The sequence below is a fragment of the Protopterus annectens genome, chromosome 5.part1 (assembly GCF_019279795.1).
Source record: "Protopterus annectens isolate FY-2018-M chromosome 5.part1, PAN1.0, whole genome shotgun sequence".
NCBI classification, from domain to species: Eukaryota; Metazoa; Chordata; order Ceratodontiformes; family Protopteridae; genus Protopterus; species Protopterus annectens.
In genome coordinates this window covers 683658029-683679067 of record NC_056736.1, presented here as the reverse complement: position 1 = coordinate 683679067, position 21039 = coordinate 683658029, and the positions used below count along the sequence as shown (strand labels likewise).

The 21039-nt window shown below is 35.5% G+C and overlaps 1 protein-coding gene across 1 annotated transcript in view; it reads left to right on the top strand.

The window, feature by feature from the left end:
- The window catches only part of EXOSC8 (exosome component 8), a 533341-nt gene extending 531623 nt beyond the window's left edge, over positions 1 to 1718 (top strand). The window contains exon 11 of the mRNA XM_044073308.1: positions 1504 to 1718. Within this exon, the coding sequence (XP_043929243.1) occupies positions 1504 to 1625 (122 nt within the window). The 3' untranslated portion in view covers positions 1626 to 1718. The remainder of the gene's footprint in view (positions 1 to 1503) is intronic.
- The last annotated feature ends 19321 nt before the right edge of the window (positions 1719 to 21039 follow it).

Below are 21039 nucleotides of genomic sequence, written 5' to 3'. Positions count from 1 at the left end.
TTCACTAAATACATAGCCAGTAACTGAACTGTTATCGACCGGTGTCTTAGGGTATGCTCCACCAAGTACTGAGCCACTAACTGAATTGTTATCGACTGGAACCTTAGTCAGGCCTTTTCCCTCTATGCTCCACCAAATACCTAGCCACTAAACAAACTCCTATCGACCAGAGTCTTAGTCAGTACTTTTACCTCCGTGCTCCACCAAGTACCTAGCTACTAACTGAACTCTTCAGCTGGCATCTTAGTCAGGGCTCTTCCCCTTTATGCCCACCAAGTACCTAGCCACTAACTGAACTTTTATCGACTGGGCTGTTAGTCAGAGGTTCTCTCTCTATGCTGCACCCAGTACCGAGCCACTAACTGAACTCTTATCGACCAGCATCATAGTCGGGGCTTTTCCCTCTTTGCTTCACCAAGTACAGAGCCACTGACTGAACACTTATTGACTGGGGTCTTAGGACCTTTCCCACTACGCTGCACCAAGTACCTCACCATTCTCCACCAAATACTGGGTCACTAACTAAACTTTTATTGACCAGGATCTTAGTCAGGGCTTTTCCCTCTATGCCAACAGAGCTGGCTGCTTTTTGTTAATATTCTGCTGGACCTTTCTTGGCCATTGAGCCTCTCTCCAATCTGCCCTGTTTGGCCCTTCATTCACCCAAGGGCAAGAGCACTTTAGCCCACTCATTCCCTTTGAGAGGCTGGATGAGAACTGTGGGAGTGGTGTCATCATCTGCATGGTTGCTCAGGGTTTTCTCTGTAAGCCTTACATGTTCCCCCAATACAGTGTCCCCAAATGCTGTTGTGCAGTGAGTGTTTACTCTATGTATGTTTTCTTATTCCTGAGGAGAAGCCCCACCATTACCTTGCCCCCGTCAGGAACTTATGGTGATCTCTGGTGTTGACCAGAGACTCAGTCCATAGTTTTCACTTCAGATATGTATCCCCCCAACCCCAACTCCCATGAGAATGGCAAGCAGACTTTGCCTTGTTAGTCTCTTACTGTGTGACCAAAGTAATGCATCTAGCAGCCTTTGAATAAAGTGCAGTGATGTTGTTTAGGGTAGAATTGAACAGTGAATCATCAGATCTTACTTAAAGGGCTCTGAAGATTTCTTGTGTTATGATGTCAGTTTCTATCTTCCACAAGCATGATAGTCATATACTTGTCTTTACACTATTCAGCAACTTTACTGTCTTCAAAGACCATTAGTCAACTCAGTATCATTAAAATGTTGTGGTAGTTATTTGCACTCTGGTAGTGACTGTATAGCTTGGATTGACTGCAAAATGGAGAGACACCTTAACTCTACTGAATCGGACTCCTTAGCAGCCATAATTTTGATTGCATGCTAGTCCCAGAATGTATTTATGAGCTTAATTATTTATTAGCTTTAAGTCAGTCAATGCTTATTAAGAAGGCATTATTCTCCTTTGATGGTGTTTATTAGCTTTTAAGGCATTGAGTGTATTTATTACTAATTCATTTTTTCTTTAGGTGGCAGTCCCCTGTCAGGAGAAAAGCAGCAAGACTGCATCAGCCGGGCAATGACAAGACACAAAGAAGTCAGGAAAATGCTTGATGAAATGAACAAAAGTGTAAAGACAAAGAATGGCTAAATTATTTAAAAGTAGTTTGTTTTAAAAATGTGTTTGTTATTAAAAAGTATTTTGTAATAAAACAAGAGACAATACATTACTGTAATCAATTTATATCGGTTGCTTAACTGTCAGAGAGTTACTTAATATCTTACAGTCCTGGAGTGCATACACTTTGACCATATTTAATGTTTCATTGTTTTTGTGAAGACCAAATTACCCATATCTTGAATGCCGAAGTCTGCTGTTCTGCATCCTTTGGTATTTTTATACCAAATGTGCAAAACAAAAATCACTTTCAGACAGGCTTAATTTTCACTGGGTATGGCATTTCACATTTTCTTTTGTTTTTTAGCTGTCTGTCTGAAGGTTGCCACTGTTGACGTTATAAAACTTTGTTGCTGGAAGTATTGCAACTGCTGTGAAGTGGGAATCCTCACAATATCAGATCTACATTTCATGAAAAAAAAACTGAGACAGTAAGAAAGTACTAGGTTTAGGTTTATTGTAGAGGAACAATTCCTTTTAAACAGTACAGATGGAACAGCAATCCGCGCTCTTACCGCATTGCATTTTCTTAATGTTTTAAGTTGTGTTTATGCTGTGCTGTTGTAGTAAATCAGCAACTTCAGAGAAATCAACTTTTAAGAACAGAAAAAGAATTTCCCATTTCATCAGGCATTTTATTATTTGGTTTTAATATATGGTAAGCAATTCTGTCAAAGAACAAATGTTTCTCAATTTAAAAAAAAAAAAAGACTTTGAAGTATCACTCCTTAAATCGAATGCTTTCTGATTTACGTTAGGTATAAATGCTTTAAAGGAGAACTGCACCCACAGAATCGAAAAAAAAATTGATTTCATCATGGTTTGGTGTTTCCTACAATTTAACAGCACTCTGGGACTATTTACATGTTTTTCAGTATTTTTATATGTAATTTTTTAGTCTGACCACACGGGGTCTGGCATCAATTCTGATTGTTTAGTCTGCCTCTAGTTATCCCAAAATACGGTGCTTGTCTGTAAAAAGTTGCATCATGCAGGCTTCTTTCTTCCTAAAGCTCCTGTCACTGCATTGATTTTACATGCATATGCTGCTGTGTATCAAGTCAGTTTTAAGTAACATTTCATGCCGTTCAATGACTACTTAAAATGTAAACTGTGCAAATGCCACAGAACAGACTTTCAAAGTGCTTTTTATTGCTGCTTCTTTTTTGAATGGCTAAACTGCATTTTTTGTGAAGCTTGAATTGTACTACTTTGACTCATCTCCCATCCCCCTTCACACGTAACTTCTGTAGCTGTTAAAGTGCTAAGGGTAATTTGAGCCATTACCTGCTGTGATTGACAGCTCACAAAAGGAGACTTGACTCATGTTTCCTTGTTCTAGCCTTTACTTTCTATATGGGTAGGGGAAGGACCAGGGAGCTGTGACATCACAGCATGGGCGGGGAGTTTTAGGACAGTCATGGTGATGTCACTTTGGGGAGGCAAATGGTCAGAAAACTACCTGTATTCACTGGCCTTGATAATATCAGTGAATTGGAGACTGCAACAAGAGCAGGATAAAAGGTTTTTGAAAATGAAACCACCACAGTACAGTAAGGTACTGTTCTAGTGGAGAAAAACAGTAAATTAAAAATATTTAAATGCTGTGTTGTTTATTCATAGCAGGGACAATGAATCGGGAGAAAAAGGACAGAGAAGTTGAACATTTAATAATAGAATCCCGTTGTTGTCCTTTAAGTAATTTGGACATGAATAATTCCAGTTCAGACAAAACATTTCAGTTGTTTGCCAAAGGAGAAGGATGGGAGACAACAAGCTTGCTATAATAATGCAGTGTACGATTATTATGCAATGTAAGTGTTGAACCTCTTACTTGGGAGGTTAAAACACAACACACATGATAACCAAATAAACCAAAGCAGTGCAGAAAGTAAATTTAAAGGACAGCAACAGGACAAGTAAAAAATAAGAAAGAAAAGTGAAAACTTTGCAAAAGAAACGGAGACAAGCTGATTTCAGAAAAGCATTCAAGGTTGATTTTGCTAATTCCAGATACTTCTTCTGGGACCTCATTATCACAATCAGCAAAACAAACCTCGAATGATTTTCTGAAATGAGCTTGTCTGTGTTTCTTTTGCAAGGTTTTTACTCTTCTTCCTTATTTTTTTAAGAGAATATGTAAGGAAAAATTCAATAGTTATATTTGTTATTTAGATTAGTATGTGGTAAATGAGACCTGAGACAGTTCTAGTAATATTGTCACAAAGTATATCAACAATCCAAACCTGTGGATGATGAAACGCAATATATGATAAAAACAAGCTTTTGTCGATAAGCGCTTTCGTAGTGCTTTTCACACCACTTCCTCAGACCTTTACATAAAATATGAACTTGCAAGCCCATTTTATATAAGTGACTCAATCAACTCAAACTACTTAATTGGCATCTTACAATACTGTCTGATTATACTCATTATACCTAAAACATCCACTACTTACTCAATTTAATACTTCTTACATATATATTAGCTACTAGTTCATGCTTAACAATTGAATTAATTCATACAAATACATAATATATATTAAATGGTGTACATATAAATACTAGCCCGAAACCTTAAATAATCATTAAAATTCATATACAAAAATAACATTATACTATTTGGCCAAAGGTCTGTTTCTAAGTATTGGTTTTAAAGGAATTCTCTCATTAAGGCCTGAGCCTCTATCAGCCCTTAGCTTAATAATCCAGCATGTTTCTGATGTTTCTGTGTTGTTTGTGGTGTCACCCCCTCTCTCATTTTCCTCTATCTTTTCTATTGCTTGGAACCTAAATGCATGTCCGGGTTCTGCGTTCCTAACATCCTTGGCTAAAGCATTTGTGAGGTTCTGATTCTAGTAATATATTTAAAGAGATATCAGATATTATATAGTGAGGTGAAATTGAGTGATGTCTTCATATGAGAGAGGTGTTTATTATGATTATAGAAGGAAGGATGGAGAGAAGGAGATTATAAGAAGAGTGCAGGGTAGTGGCTTCAGGTAGCTTAGGTGATTAGGGAGGAAAGGGGTAGAGGAAAGGTCTGCAGAGATTAATTAAATAAGGTGAGGTAGTGGGAGAAAACAAAAAGGAGTGGACTAGGAGGCTGGATAGGGTTGTGAAGTGTGCTTTAGGTTGAAGGGGTTGAGTGAAGTAGAGTGAGTAACTGCAGCCAGGATTGGTACATGAGCAGGTCCAAGATTTTGTAAAATATTATTTTAGGGAGCATTTAAAGGTGGGTAGATTAGAAATAGTTCTGGTGATTAGAGGTAAGGAATTAATTTGTTTGCTACTGAGTAGGAGTACAGGCTTTGTCCAGGGGATTTATTCAGTTTATTTATTATGAGAAGTTGTTTGTCTTTTGATCTGAGAGTTCTTTTAGGGAAATGTATGCTGATGAAAAGGGTAAGAGCTGGGTAGGCTAATGGTTTGTGTTTGATTTTATGTTCTGTTATAAGTTGAATGTAGTGCAGGTAAAGGAGGAGTTCCAGCTATCTTTTTTTCTCAAAACAAGTTTATTGTTTTAACATATAAGAGAAATATCATAACAATTTTATACAAATAATTAAAAATAGGTATTATTATAATATTCAACAAAACAACTAAAGTATTTACAAAGACATCCACTACAATCAGATCAATTAATTAAACTAAAATACTGTGCTATTGAAATTAGAATTTTTTTAACAAATTTTGTAAATTATCCCATACAATAAAATGTGATGTTTTTCTAGTTGTTCTCATTCTAATTGTGCTTATTTCCATATGACACATTATATTCATAACATTTTTAAATTCATTGAGCGAAGGAGGTGTATCTGAAATCCAATTTCTAGTTATTATTTTCCTAGCCACTGCTAGGATAGACCATAACAAGGGAAGCTTAATCTTTTTAACACATTGAGGTACAGGTGTGTTGAATAATATAAGAGACTTAGAAATAATGAAATTATCTGTAAAAGAGCCTGCAAAAATTCATTAATTGACTTCCAGTATTCTTTCAACTTCATACAGTCATAAAACATATGAGCCCAGTCAGCATTAATTTCTACATTACATCTCTTACATAGATTATCTTTATTATTAATTTTATTCATCATCAAAGGTGTATAAAAAGATCTATGTAAAAATTTCCATGTATAAAGTCTCCAGACAATGGAAGATGTAGTTCTATAAGCAGATTCCAATATATATTGTTTATCTTGTTGAGTTGGTGGGTCCCCATTAATAGAGGTGAAACAATTCCAGTATGAATCTCCATTGTAAAAAGTTTCTTGTCTGATAATTTTATGTATATATGAAAGTTTACCTTTATCAGAAACTTTATGCTGTAAATTTATTATCAAGTAATCAATCAGTTTTGGAATAGATTCTTTAACTGTTATAGACATTAGATCTATTCTATCAATGAGATGTTGTCTAAAGATCTGAACCTCTAACCAGCAAGTTTCTCTTAGATCAAATTCTTGTTTTAAGAAATCTAGATTTTTAACTTTATTATCAGATATCAGCTGATACCAGTACTTTAGATTATTATCTATAGCTAAATGAGCTCCTTCAGAAGTAGATGACATAAGCATACCCTGAGTATAAATTATAGGGAATACAATAAAATTCCATTCCCTATACTTAGGGTGCATGAATATAAAGTTACGATAACTAATAATAATATTTAATGGGTAACAGACCATATGTTTAGGTGTAATAGGTGAAGTACAAAATTCCTTTATAATCATATTTTTATGTGTTAAGGAGATTTTCATGAAGTGCATACTAATTAGCTCCCAATAATCTTTCCATTTTGCGACATATGACCGATCTATTAATAAAGTAATAACTTTTATAATAGAAGAGATAATATATAAATTAAAGTCTGGAAAAGAAATACCCCCTTGAGACCAGCTATTAGTATGTTTCTTTAATGCAATCCTAGGTCTATTAGGTGCCCATAAGAAATTTAACATTAGTGTATTCAGTTTCTTGATAGTTATTTTTGTAGGTGAAAGTATTATTGATTGTATTAAGTATAAAATCTTGGGGAATATTATCATTTTAATAATTGTAAGTCTCTCCTCCATAGTAAAAACATATTATTCCAGGTATTAAAAGATTTTGTATATTAAGAAAACCGGTATTATAGTTATTATATATAATAGATTTAATATCTTTAGATAGTATTATACCTAAATAAGTTATCTGACCTGAGTTGGGTACATATTTAGTAAAATCACTAATGAGAGTATTTTTTCGTGTATATATAGGTAGTATTTTAGTTTTTTCTTCATTGAATATTAAACCAGAAATACTTTTAAAATTCATCATTTTATCAAATAAAGACTGCATAGAAGAATTAGATCCTGCTGATGTAATTAGAACATCATCTGCAAAAGTTGAATTTTTGATGTATTTTCTTCTATTTCAAAACCCTCTATGTCAGTACTGTTTCTAATCAAATTAGCCCAAGGCTCCATTACTAAAGTGAATAATAGTGGAGAAAGTGGACATCCTTGCTTTGTACCTTTAAGAATGGGTATTTTTGTGAAACATATGTTCCTACCTTAATATAAGCCAGCGTTCCTTTGTATAAATGCTCAATTAAATTTACAAATGCATCAGAGAAATTTGTGCATTTCAGTAAGGTAAACAGATAGTCCCAACTTACTGAATCAAATGCTGAACCTATATCAAGACTAATAAGTGTTAAATCTTTCTTTTTCCTATTTGCAAAATCAATTAATGTTAAAGTTCTTCTTATATTATCAAAAGTATTTCTATTTACAATGAAGCCCGTCTGATCTATGTCTATAATGCTGGGGATAATTGTCTTCAATCTGTCAGCAAAAATACTCATAAACATTTTATAATCAACATTAAGTAATGAGATGGGTCGATATGAAGAACATCTAGTTGGATCTTTATTAGGTTTTAAAATTGGTGAAATAAATGTATATTGCCAAGATGGGGGGGTTATTAACTCAGTTTGGGCCAGAATAAAAACCTTATGTATTAATGAATATGTAGTTTTAGAAAGGATTTTATATATCTCTGGTATAATACCATCATTACCCGGTGCTTTGTTTGATTTAAGCTTATTTATTTGTGTAATAACTTCTGTATATGAAATACTCTTGTCCAATAGTTTAATCTGTTGTTTATTAAGCTTTTTATTCATGTTTGTGGCTATAAACTCCTTTATTTTATCTTTAGGTTCCATGCTAATGTTGTTATGGTTAATCTTGTGAAAGTGATTTCTAAATTCATCCAGTATTTCTGGTATACTAGAAACATTCTTCTTTTTCCTTAGAGAAAAGATTTCTTTGATATGGTTTTGTTTATTCAATCTTTTTGTTTTATTTTTAAGTCTATGTAAGTATTTGGGGCTTATTGAATAAGACAAAAACTTGTATTTCTCTAAAGTTATTTTAACTTTATGAGTTAAAATTTCTTTGTATTTCTCATTTAGTTAGTTTATTTCTTCAATAACTTTCTTGTCCATAATATATTCTTTATTATTATGTTTATAAGAGTCTAGTTTACTTTGAATATCTAACAATTCCTTATCCCAAGATTTCCTTTTGTTATTATACCATCTGATACTTTGTCCATATAGATATGATTTTAAGGCATCCCAAACATAGACAATGGAGACTTCAGGAGTATTATTTATGTCTAGAAAATGTTGTACTTCTGAAAGTATATATTCTTTATAGTCTTTTAGCTGAGTTAAGTATGCTGGTATCCTTTTGATCTGAACATTATGAGTATTTTTATCATGAATTCAAAAACAATTGAGTTATGATCAGATATAGGACATGAAATGATTTTGGAATTAATTAAATCTGTTACCATCTGGTTAGAAATAAAGACCCTATCTATTTTTGAATAAGTTTTGTATCTGTTAGAAAAAAAGTGTATGGTAATGATTTTGACTCTATCTGATTATTAATATCATTCAAATGATAAGAATTAGCAAAATCATTTAAATGTTTTGCATTAGATGTAATTCTTCTTTTCTTTATAGTGGTAGTATCACTTTCATGTAGTATACAATTAAAATCACCAGCTAAAATAATATCCCCTACAGAGAATGATATGATCTTATCAATATGATGTTTCACTGTATTAATACCAATTCCAGGTATCCAATATACATTAATTAAAGTGTAAGTCTTCCCATTAATTTGTATTGTAACCATACAAAACATTCCTTTGTCATCCTGATAAGACTTAATGGTTTTAGGAATGGGCATACTTTTATTCCATAAAATAGCCACTCCTCTTTTTTCTGAGTGTGCTCTGAACTAACCAATACTGTATACTTATTAGTGGCTAGTTTATCAATATCTTTTTTCAAGAGATGGGTTTCTTGCAGGAAGACTAGATTGGCCTTGTGTACATTAATGTATCTTATTAGGCTTGCCCTTTTACACGGATTATTCAATCCATTAATGTTTAAAGAAATTCCTTTTAAAGATGTCATTTGGCATTTTTAAAACTCAAGAATCTTATGATCAAAATAACAAATAACAAGATAAATAATGTTACATCTCCTCTTTTAGGTGTACCTTTAAATATAGCTGTATTTATTAAATCTCTTATGGGATTTTGTATAGGGTTCAATTTTGTTTGTAGTGACAATGAGTGTACAAAATATATTGTGGATGTCAAAACTATATACATATAACAATGAACAAGTGAAAATAATGTAAGGATTAAACCTTGCATCCCGCCTGGAGTTGAAAACTCCAACTTAGAGCAGTATTTACTACTCAAGTTAACACCCTACCCTAAGCAGCAGTACCTCAGCTACCACCTTATCAATTTAATACTAGTTATATTTAACTGAGGTTAACAGTTTTCAATTCAATTATCTATCAAGACAAAACTACACATTTGGTAAAACAGCATCATATAAACTAAAATAAACTTTTTTTAAAACTGTTCATACTATTATATAGATCTATGTAATATATAACACTTGTATTCTAATAGCACTCAAATAATCTTAATGTTAGAAATCAAGAGGAGAGAAAATTATGTTCTAACATTCATTTAAATCAAAAACTTTGGCTAATATGATTCAGACATTACATGCATTAAGATGCATCTATTTTCTGTCATGTGAATTCTATCAACAGCTTCCAAAAAATCTTGAATTGTTTGTATATGAGCATTTACTTAAACTCATTATTGTCAATAGAGTAAAATATTGTATTCATAAAAATTATTATAAATCATATTGCATAGTTATGCAGATTCTCAGAAACACCTGCGTTATTACCTTAAAAAAAAAGCCATCACACACATAAACAGACACGCACACATACATATACACACACACATATACACACACACACACATACACACACACATACATATACACATACACATATATACATACATACACACACACACACACACACACATATATATATATATATATATATATATATATAATCTGATCTCACTGAGTTGTGTCTTTGTAGAGCACTATCCTACTTGCTGTCCCTAGAATAAATCTGTCTGCTTTATACAAAATAATGCACAGCAAACACATATTAGTAACCAGATTTTACAATCATGCTAACCTACTGCTTTAAAATATATCACATGACATTTCTTCCAGAATAGAGTTATAAGATTATTTATGCTTGTCAATCAGATGAATTAAATGAGTTATAGTAAAGTATATGTTTGGGACACAAGTTTTTAACACAGATTATTATGCTACTGTTAAGTAGATTTTCAAAAACATTTAAATAAATATTTCATTTTCTATGCCTTCTAAAATAAGATATTTACTTGCTACAAGAAACTATATCATCTAAACTCATCATAACTGACACATTTTATGAATAGAGTATTTTCCTGAATCTGTGGTGTGTCAGTGTGATAACCTTGTCAATGTTTATACTAACTGCTTTCAGTTTCTCTGTGAAAATTCTGTGAGTGAAGCTTCTGAGGAAACTCATGGACACTGTGTATGAGACAGCCCACATCCCAGATTGTCTCCCTTAACATTTTGGCGGGAAACTTATTAAAACTTGTGGCAAACATTCATTTTGTCAATAGAGTAAAATATTGTATTCATAGAAATTATTATAAATCATATTGGATAGTTATGCAGATTCTCAGAAAAAAAGCCATCACACTCACACACACACACATATACATATACACACACACACACATACATATACACACACACACACACACATATATATATATATATATATATATATATATATATATATATATATATATGATCTCACTGAGTTGTGTCTTTATAGAGCACTATCCTACTTGCTGTCCCTAGAATAAATCTGTCTGCTTTATACAAAATAATGCACAGCAAACACATATTGGTAACCAGATTTTACAATCATGCTAACCTACTGCTTTAAAATATATCACATAACATTTCTTCCAGAATAGAGTTATAAGATTATTTATGTTTGTCAATCAGATGAATTAAATGAGTTATAGTAAAGTATATGCTTGGAACACAAATTTTTAACACAGATTATTATGCTACTGTTAAGTAGATTTTCAAAAACATTTAAATAAATGTTTCATTTTTTATGCCTTCTAAAATAAGACATTTACTTACTACAAGAAACTACATCATTTAAACTCATTATAACTGACATATTTTATGAACAGAGTATTTTTCCTGAATCTGTGGTGTGTCAGTGTGATAACCTTGTCAATGTTTATACTAACTGCTTTCAGTTTCTCTGTGAGAATTCTGTGATTTGAAGATTCTGAGGTAACTCAAGGACATTGTGCATAAGACAGCCCACATCCCAGATTGTCTCTCTTAACATTTTGGCGGGAAACTTATTAAAAACTAAACATTCATTTAGCAGTGTAAATGCATCTAAACATGACAGAACCTCCACAATGTATTCCACAGATCATCACAGCCTCTATGCAAGTGAAATTAAACTCAAAATTACCAACAAGCAATAAAACTCAGCATTCTTCTCCCAACTCAATTTTCATACAAATCCTATTATTCACTGTGCCCACACAGTCAAAAGCATTTCTATATATTAATAAAGAAAAGAAAAAGAGAGTAGAAAATAAAAGGGAGTGAGGCAGAAATAAAAAAATGTAAGAGAAACCTGTAAGAAGTATATACAATGGAATGTTACTTACTGTTTATATTAATAGAGTTAAAAATAAAACATATTATTTACTCTTATTTAGTTCTGATTATTATTAGTTAAAGCATGACAGATTATTTACAAACAAGCATAAGCAGTATAATCAAGAAAGTATAATTAGAAATAGCATTTGAAGAACTTATAAACTTTTACAAGAAATAAATATGTTATTATTCTATTAATGATATTTTCATTACTGTTCTCTCCCTGCCCTCCCCACCCTTTACCCACTTCATAATCTAAATAGAATGTCATTGTTTAAACAAAGAAAATAATAAAAGAAGAAGGAAAAAAAAGATAAAGATAAAAAAATGTATCAAATTACTAACCTTACTTTTTCAGAAAGAAAAACAAATCGAGTCACAGCCTGCCATTAAATCCTCAGGCATTATGACTGGTTATGAAACAAAACATTTCTTTGCACATAGAGAATAACTTTGATTAAATCTTTTCCAAAATATTTGTGGCTTTCTGGAAATGCAGGAACTATATTCAAAAAGATTAATAATGAACTAAAATGATGAGAGAGAAAAAAACATATAACAAATCATTTGTTTTTTAGTCTCTTCTTCTTCTCTGAAGTCTTCCAGGAAGCTTCAGTTGCCAATCTCTTTAATGAAGAACTAGCCCATTCCATTTCTTCTATTTTATCCAAAATCCTTTTTCTTTGACAAACAGTAAAGCAGAGTCTAAATCATCAAGACCTTAGGACCATCAGGAAGGAAGATTTTAAGCTTGGCAGGAAACAGAAGGTATGTTTTAAACTGTGCTTTTTAAGCTCCCTTATTAGTGGCAGAAAAACTTTTCTTTTAGCAATTACCATGGAAGAATAGTCATTGTCAAAACGCACAGTTGTCTCATTAAACTTAACAGGAGCTTTAGCCCAAGCAGATTTAAGAACCATCTCTTTATCAAAGATGATAGAAATCTAACTATAACTGATCTAGGATAGTTTTTGTTAGAGTTAGTATTAGCTATAGATCTATGTGCTCTTTCGATACCAAAAGAGAATGCTTCTGGTAAATCTAAAGTTTTAGGGAGCCATGTTGTTAAAAAGAAGTAATATTGTTACCTTCAATATTTTCTGGCAGTCCAAAAATCCTAATGTTATTGCGCCTAGATCTATTTTCCAGGTCATCCAGCTTTGTTTGTAAATATGTATTTTGTTTCAGCAGAAACTCAATGTTGATTTCCTCTTCTTGTATTTTATTTTCCATGTCATTCACAGCTTCTTCTATGCCTGTCATCTGGATCTTCTGTTGTTGCAGGTCCATATGTAACAAGTCTATTTGTTTTGTAGTTTTTTCTATGAAAGTGTCCATTTTAGTATCCATTTTATCCATCTTAGCAGTAAGTTGCTGGACTATAATTATCAGAGACTGAAGTTCTTTCTTGATGCTGGAGTCTTGAGAATTTGTATTACTGGAACTCATTTCAGACTGATAAACTGACAGGAAAATTTCCAAAGTAATTTCTGACAGGAATATTATTAAGATTTCCTTTCTTTTTTAGATATAGTTCAAGAACTATATAAAACAAACATATTTAGAAAGAAAATTACTTCAAGAATTAATTTTTTAAGTAATTAATTCCTGTCAATGTAATGAAATTGGTGGAGCTGAAGAAATCTGCTGCTATCCTGTGTTCATCCTTGGCCACGCCCCCCGAGTTCCAGCTATCTAAGGGTATGCAGAGCTTTACAGTGATGGGTAAAGGACGATGAATTAGTAGCAAACTTGGCAATTTTATTGTAGCAGCTTTCAAGTTTTTTTTGGAGGATTATAAATTAGTTTGAATTGTTGCTAAATAGCGTAGGGAGGGCAAAAGGTAAGTTTTTGGCTAAAGTAATTTTTGTGGGTGTGCTCAGAAAATGTTTGTTTCTGTATATCATGCCTAGATGTTAGTGTGTTTTCTGGATATGGAGGTCTGATTTAAGATCATATATTATGACTCCTAATAGTTTGGCATGGTGGACTAACTTGATCTCAGTGCCATTTGCTGAAAAGATTTTGAAATATCCTTTGTTAGTGGTGTGAGTTTTTCAGGTAAAGAGGAGGAGTTTGTTTGTTGGGGGGGGGGGTTGAGTAGGAGTTGTGCCATTTTAAGCCATGTTTTAATGGAGATGACAGCTTGTTGAGTGATTTCTTGTTTGAATTAACATTCCTTCACAAGAAGACTGTAGGTTATTGATAAAATATTGAACAGTAGAGGATCAAGGATTGATCCTTTTAGGACTCTTGTGGAAGTGGGAAGATATATTGAGGTGCATCCTTGCCATTTTACAGTCTGTTGCTTGTTGACAAGGTAACTAGAGAACCATTGAATAGATGGAGATGCTATACCCAGGGTGGAGAGTTGATTGAGGAGTTTACTGTGAGAGATCATGTCCAAGGTTTTTAATATATTTAGAAGTACTGCAGATACAAGTTTATTAGAGTTGCAAGCCTTATTGACCGTGTCTGTAAATGGTAATAATGCAGTAGAGGTGCTGTGGTCTGGCCAAAATCCATGTTGTGTATTGGTGATTATCTTGTTTTTTTAAGAGATAGTGGAGAAATTGTTGATGAATACATCTTTCAAGGATTTTAGAAAGGGGAGACAGGATGGCTATGGGATGGTAATTTGAAATGTCAGTGGGATCATCTCCTGTATGTAAAGGGGTCATGTGTGCCATTTTTCACAAGTTAGGGACAGAGGATTCTTTTACTGATCTAGTAATAAGAATGCTGATTGGGTATGCTGTTGCATCTGCAGCTAGATTTTGGTATTTCTGGGGAAGGTTGTTGGCTGAGGAGGAATAAAGTTTTTAGTTTACGTAAAAGTTTTTTTTTAATTTTTTTATGAGAGTTCTAGAAACTGGTTGAAAGTTAAAGTGGGTGGAGTTGTCTGCATGTGTAGTGGAGTGGTTGCAGATAGGTGAGTTTTCTGAAGGAACTGTGCTAGGTTATAATGTAAGGTAGGTTGGCTGTGTAGAAGGGGGTGTGTTAGGTGAGTTTGAGGTTAAGTTGGCTGTGCAGTTTATAAAGTACGTATTAAAATAGGTAGCTGTTTGAAGAGGGGGAATATCTGGGTATGGGCTGGGATATTTTTTTTTGTACCTGGGCGGATGAGAGAGGACACGGAGGACCAGATTTTTTTTAGGTTTGTTTATGCATCATGTAGAATTTCCTTGATTTGTATAGGAATGAAAGCACTTGAGTGTTTGTCTTCTTGTGCTGATTTTCTGGTGGCAACATTTTTGTATTAACTTGCCAAGTCGTATATGTACAGAAATATGTGTGTACCTTCCAATGGCAGTGATTGCAGAGATGGCATGGCTGCTGCAAGGGAATGGGAGTTATGGCATACTCCCCAGCAGCAGTATGACTGCAGCTGTGTACTCTTACTGGCCCTTCAAATGGGTTGGGTTGAGCCTAGGGGAGGCTAAAGTGGGTCAGGTAAACCCATTGAACAAAGAGAGGGAGTTGGTGCTGTTCCCCAGCTGCGGAAAGGAGCAAAAAAGTATTCCATTTGTTCCTAGACTGTCCACAAGGACATTAACCAAGCACATATTTTTTACTGGTTAATTAAATTTGCCTAAATACTCATTCTTAAAGGTAATACTGTACTGATGCTTAAATTATAACTGCTTCAAATACCATCTCTATTCTTTACAGGTTCTCTACTGCCAAATTTTAGATACTGACGGATGTGTCCAAACAAAGGGCAGTATCTTTTTTTTTTTTGCCACAGCAAAGTTAAGTTTATATCTGGATGCTTAAATCTAAATAAATTTGCTGGATTACATTAATCTGATTCTTCTATAAAACATGTTTGTTGATGCATGGCAGAACATAGTTCAAGTCAGGTTTCCCCCAGGGGAAACAGAGACAACTTTTAAAAAGGAAACTGGGAGGATTGTTAAAGTGGAGTAAGTGCAAAGGAGTCCAGAGAATCTCTTTCAGATTGTAATAGTAAACAAAACAAAATAGATCAAATTAATCTTTGTTTAGATGTGCTGTTAGACCACAAATCTGTGCTTAATTAGACTTGGATTTCACTAAATTATTTAAACCCTTCACAGTTTGTACTGAAAGTATGCATTGCTCATTTGACTAAGATCACACATATAGAGAATTGTTAATAATGTAATAACTATTCATTTACAGACATGAGGTTAATAAGCTGTAAACAAGTTTTTTGTTTAGCAGTGACAAAAGGTACACACTTTCTTTAAACTTTATTAAATCATCACTTAAAACATAGGAAAACATACATTAACAATATAGAAAACAAACCGTGTTAATTTTTTCATTTATGCATTATACATCACATATCTTATTCTTTGTAACTGTAATTAATCAATCATTACAGAAGTAAACTGAATTCCTGCCTTCCCTTAAACCTCGTTCCTCTTCCAAAACATTATTCTGCATGTATTTTTCCCCACAATTGCTATTTATTTCTGTGTAATTTGCTTCTTCAGTTTACTAAAGATCCCTCTTCCAGTTCTTTTATCTATTTTATAATGATCAATATTTCATATATAATTGGTTTAGATTTTAGTTTCCATTTTCTAGTAACTTGTTTTTTTGGCAGCCAACAGAGTTAAACTTAATGAGACCTTACTGTCTGTAGGTAATTCAAATCCCATATCCCAACTCAAAAGAATCACTTCCTTAGTTAAAGACATTTGCTCGCCAAGTATTTCTGATGGAGTACTCTTTAGGGAATTTTTAAAATCTGTCAACTCATTACACCCAAAACATGTTTCTAAGTTACCTTTTTTTCCGCATTGCACCTCCAACATTTACTGTTTACATGAGGAAAAACACTGATGCAAACACTTTCAAGCAAAGATCTTAAATCTTCTGGATTGTGTTGTATACTTGGGAGATTATATGTATGTTTTCCCATTGTTTTCTTGTAAATGACTTTTACACTGTCTCTCTTCCCAATCTTTTCTCACCTCTTTTTCATATGGCCTACTAATTTTCCCTTTTGTCAGAGCAGCTTATGTTCTCAATTCAACTAGAAACACTACCAGAACAGGTCGTTAACATATGCTTCCTCTGTTCCTTTCTTTTTGCCTATACTTGATATCAATCGCTGGTATGGAAGACAGTCTAGTCTGCAGTCTAAACATCTTCTTGGCCTCAACCCACACTATTACTCTTCCCTCTGTAGTTATTTGCTCCCAATACCTTGGTTCCTTTGCCAGTTTTTTCCAGTAAATTCCATCCCTCTGTTGCCTATTTTCTGTACCACTACTTCCAGTCATCCCTACTGGCAAAATCTTTGTTTTACATTCTCATGTTGGCTTAGTTCTTAGAATACTTTCTGGTACTTTATGATTATAAATTTTTTTATAGTTGTTGTTGCTCTCCTTAAGGATCTGCATACAGAATCACAGTCTACATTTATTTCTTGAACTTCCTGCCAGTTGATGATCTTACTTTCCATTTTGAATTGTAACCTTCTGCTTGTGTTATGTATACGAGCCTTAACTGTATAGCTGTGAAATATCCCTTTATGTCATGGAATTGTAAACCACCTTGATGTCTTTCTATATCACTGTTGTAGTACTCATCACCTCTGGGAATCTTCTGCCAAGCATAGCCCAATGTCCAGCCAGAATACCAAAGACTTTATTACCTAGGGAGCATTGTACATCAGACACATGCTGTCTGGGCATAAAGGTGACATGCTCCCAACTCAGAACTTCATTGCCACCAGTCCAAATGCCATTATCGCACATCAGTCTGAACACCCTCCACTTTGGTGGTTATACTTAGCCTACATCTTAAAGATAAGTACCCCGTTAGGGTTCTTTTCCTGACATTATATAGTGGATTACCTGTCATCCAACAAAGGGAAATGTCATTGAGGGAGAATGATTCCCCATAAAGGCTTCAGTGATAAATGTGTGTTTTGCTTAGGTGCGCATTTCATATGTCAGACTTATGTACCCAAGACTCTCCATAGCTGCCTTTCTTCACTTTCCATTTACCTTGAAAACCAGGATCACAAACTTTTGGCCCAATGTACCATGGCAGAATCTGCTTTCCCTGAGGTACAGCCACAGCTCAAAAAGAAGGCCAACGAGTCTGGGCCTGAAGTCTGCTGCTGTCCAGCCTCTACCAGACATCTCTTGAGGTGAATGAGAACTCAAAAGACAGTTTCTTCTGCCTCAACATTCTTGGAGGCTGGCACAAAATTTGCTTTTTGCACATCCGTGGATGCCTTACAAACATCTGCCGTGGACAGTGAGGGGGAACCGTGGTTGATAATTTCTGAGGAGACTACAGGGATTCCTCAGATACTGTTAAGGAAGAGGTGCAAGGTACCTTAATCAAATCCAAGCAGGGGTCCAAACCTCCTCATTTCATCAGAGCAGATGTCCCAATGAAGAAAAGACAGAAGACTAAGCACATGGTATCAGCCCCAGGGATCCACAAAAGGGAATGGGAGGACTTGATTCAAGGCTTGTTCAATGCCATGATGATATTGATGCCTCCTCTGGGGGTTTCATTTCCTGGATCTCCTTAGTCCTGTACCCCTAAGATGGCTAGGAATCTGGAGTCTTTGGATAAGGATTCTGACTCTGAGGCTGACACCTTAGTCTCAATTGGCTTCACCTTTAGACTGTGGGTCTAAAGAGGAGGAGGAATTTGTCAGTCCTTAGTCACCTTTGGAAGAACTTTCCTGTGGTGACAAGGTCCTGCGTATGATGGAGCATTCCAGGTGGGATTGCTGCCACGTATTGGACATCTAGAAAAGGTGTTATGAGTTGTTACAAATAAACTCCTAAACTTTTAGCTGTCCCTCCTGTCTTGGCATATCTATTGGATACATTCTCTGTTTCCTTGACACCAGATTCTCAGCCTCGAGCTCCTAAGAAACCTAACTGGTTCTATAAGGTGCTGGATGCCTGCAAGGTCCTGTATAAGTGCTCATCGTCTGATCCTGCAATGATTTCTGTAACTACTGATAAGCCTTCTAGGCTGTTTCTTTCTTCCAAGTGCCTTCCTTCAGATAAGGACAGTAGAGCCAGAGAAAGGATTGGTAAGTATGTTTAACTTAGGCTACTTTAGCCTTCAGGGCCATCAACTACCAGACTCGTATGACAAGGCACATCCTGTCTCTTTCCCAGATTGGGAAGATTGTTTCTGATATGACTGACTGTGAGGGTAAGGCTTTAGCTTTCTCCTTGCTCATTTCCACTTCTCAGGTTGCCCATCATTCTATCAAATGCAGCTCATAGGTAGGTACTAGGCTATCTGCCCAAGGGCATTTTTAAGTCTAGCCAGAGTGTGTCGGCTTTCGCCACCCCATTGATTAATTAACTGAGCCTCTGTCAAGCAGAGCCAATGAAGTGATCCCAGGGGTGTATTTTCTTTTACCCATCTACTCGTCAAGGCTTCTCTTGAAGAGTGTTAGTGAGGGGCTCTGCCTAATGTAGTTAGGAATTTTGTTCCAAAGCATGGGGAGTCTCTGTGACAGGAATCTATTCCTCCAGCATGTTCTATTTATTATTGTGGCGAGGTTTAGCTCACTAGAGCACGTGGCTCACAGTGACTTGGATTTCATTAGGTGGAGCATGTCCATCAATTCTGAGTTGGACATGGCTTTGTAAGTCAGGCAGAGATCACCTCTGAGTAAGCGATATGCCACTGAGTACAGCTGGAGTTTTTTCAGTCGGGCTGCATAGGACATATGTTTGAGGCCAGTAATCCTCTTGGTGAGGTGCTTTTGTGGTCTTTCCAGCTGTTGGAAGTGTCTTGTGAGGTACATCCCAAATGGGACATTGTACTCTTTGATGGGTCTGATGAGTGATGAGTAGAGGGGCACTATAACCTCTTTATTTCTAGATGCGAACCCCTTAGTAATTAGATGGGCCACATAGAAGGATTTCCTAACTACTTTGGCAATATGATTGTCAAAGGAGAGATTGCTATCTACCTGGGTCCCCAGATCTCTTATTACCTCTTCTGTATTAAAGGGGCTGCCACATATGTGGTAATTCATGGGTGTTTTGTTTTTCCCAAATGGGATGTCTATGTATTTTTTGGCATTTAGCTTGAGGCCATGACTTTGACACCAGGTTTCTTGTCTCAGTAAGGCCTTTTTGAAGGATGTCTGTGTCAGCCGGAGAGTCAGTTATGGCTCCCAGTTTGCAGCTATTGGCGAACTGGTTAGCCATAGTCCTCCTGTATTTGCCTGTACTTTTCAGAAATATAGGCTGAACAGTAGGGGTCCCAGAACCGAGCCCTGCGGGACATCACTTGTGACTGGTTTAGAGTCGGACCTGGAGCCTGCTATTCTTACTGTGTGAGTTCTGTAAGCCAGTTGGCAACCCATCTTATAACATAGGGGTTTATGTTCAGGCTGGTGAGTTTTTCTATAATACCCGAGTGAGGAATGGTGTCGAACGCCTTGGCGAGATCAAGGTAGGCTGTGTGAACCACCTTTCCCTCATCTATGGCCTTGGTGACTGTCTCAAAGAAATCAACCAGGTTTAGTAGGCATTATCTGCCCTTAACAAAGCTGAACTGGGTCAGGTCAAGTGTTTGGAGGTTCCCAATGTCTTTGTTAATGAGTTCCATGATAATGCGCTCCATAGCCTTGCAGACCAGGCTAGTCAGGTTTATGGGGTGATAGTTACCAGGGTCAGATGTCCTTCAAGAATGCAACTGCAGTCATAACATATGGGTTGTCCTGCCTCAGGCAGCCCTCGGTCGGCCGGATTCCAAAGTCTGGGTCCGGCGTCGGCTGGTGTCGCCTCCTCTCCGATGTCAGAACAGCTGGAGTATAAAGGCATCGGCCGACGCCATCTTCTTCAGTCTTTCGTGCCGCGCGGTACCCGAAGCAGAAGCAGTTCGCAAGTGCCGGTCGGTCAGCTCCTGTGTTTTCAGTACCGAAGTCATCTAAAAGCTAAGTACCCCATTGGGGAACTTTTTTTCTTGCCTCAGCCGATGTCAGAACAAATTGAGAAAGTTAATAATTGTTTGTCTTGTGGTAAACAAATACCTCATAAGGACTTCCATTCTTATTGCCTCCCTTGCCTGGGCCCAGACCACGATGTCTCGGCCTGTGCTGCCTGTGCTTGCTTTAATAAGCGCACTCTCAGGCACCGGGCAGAATTTGACGAAGACTTTTTCGGCGAATATTTCGCTTATATCATGCCGTCGGAACAACCGACAAGTCAATCTACCAAAAAACGAAAGGACCGGGACCGA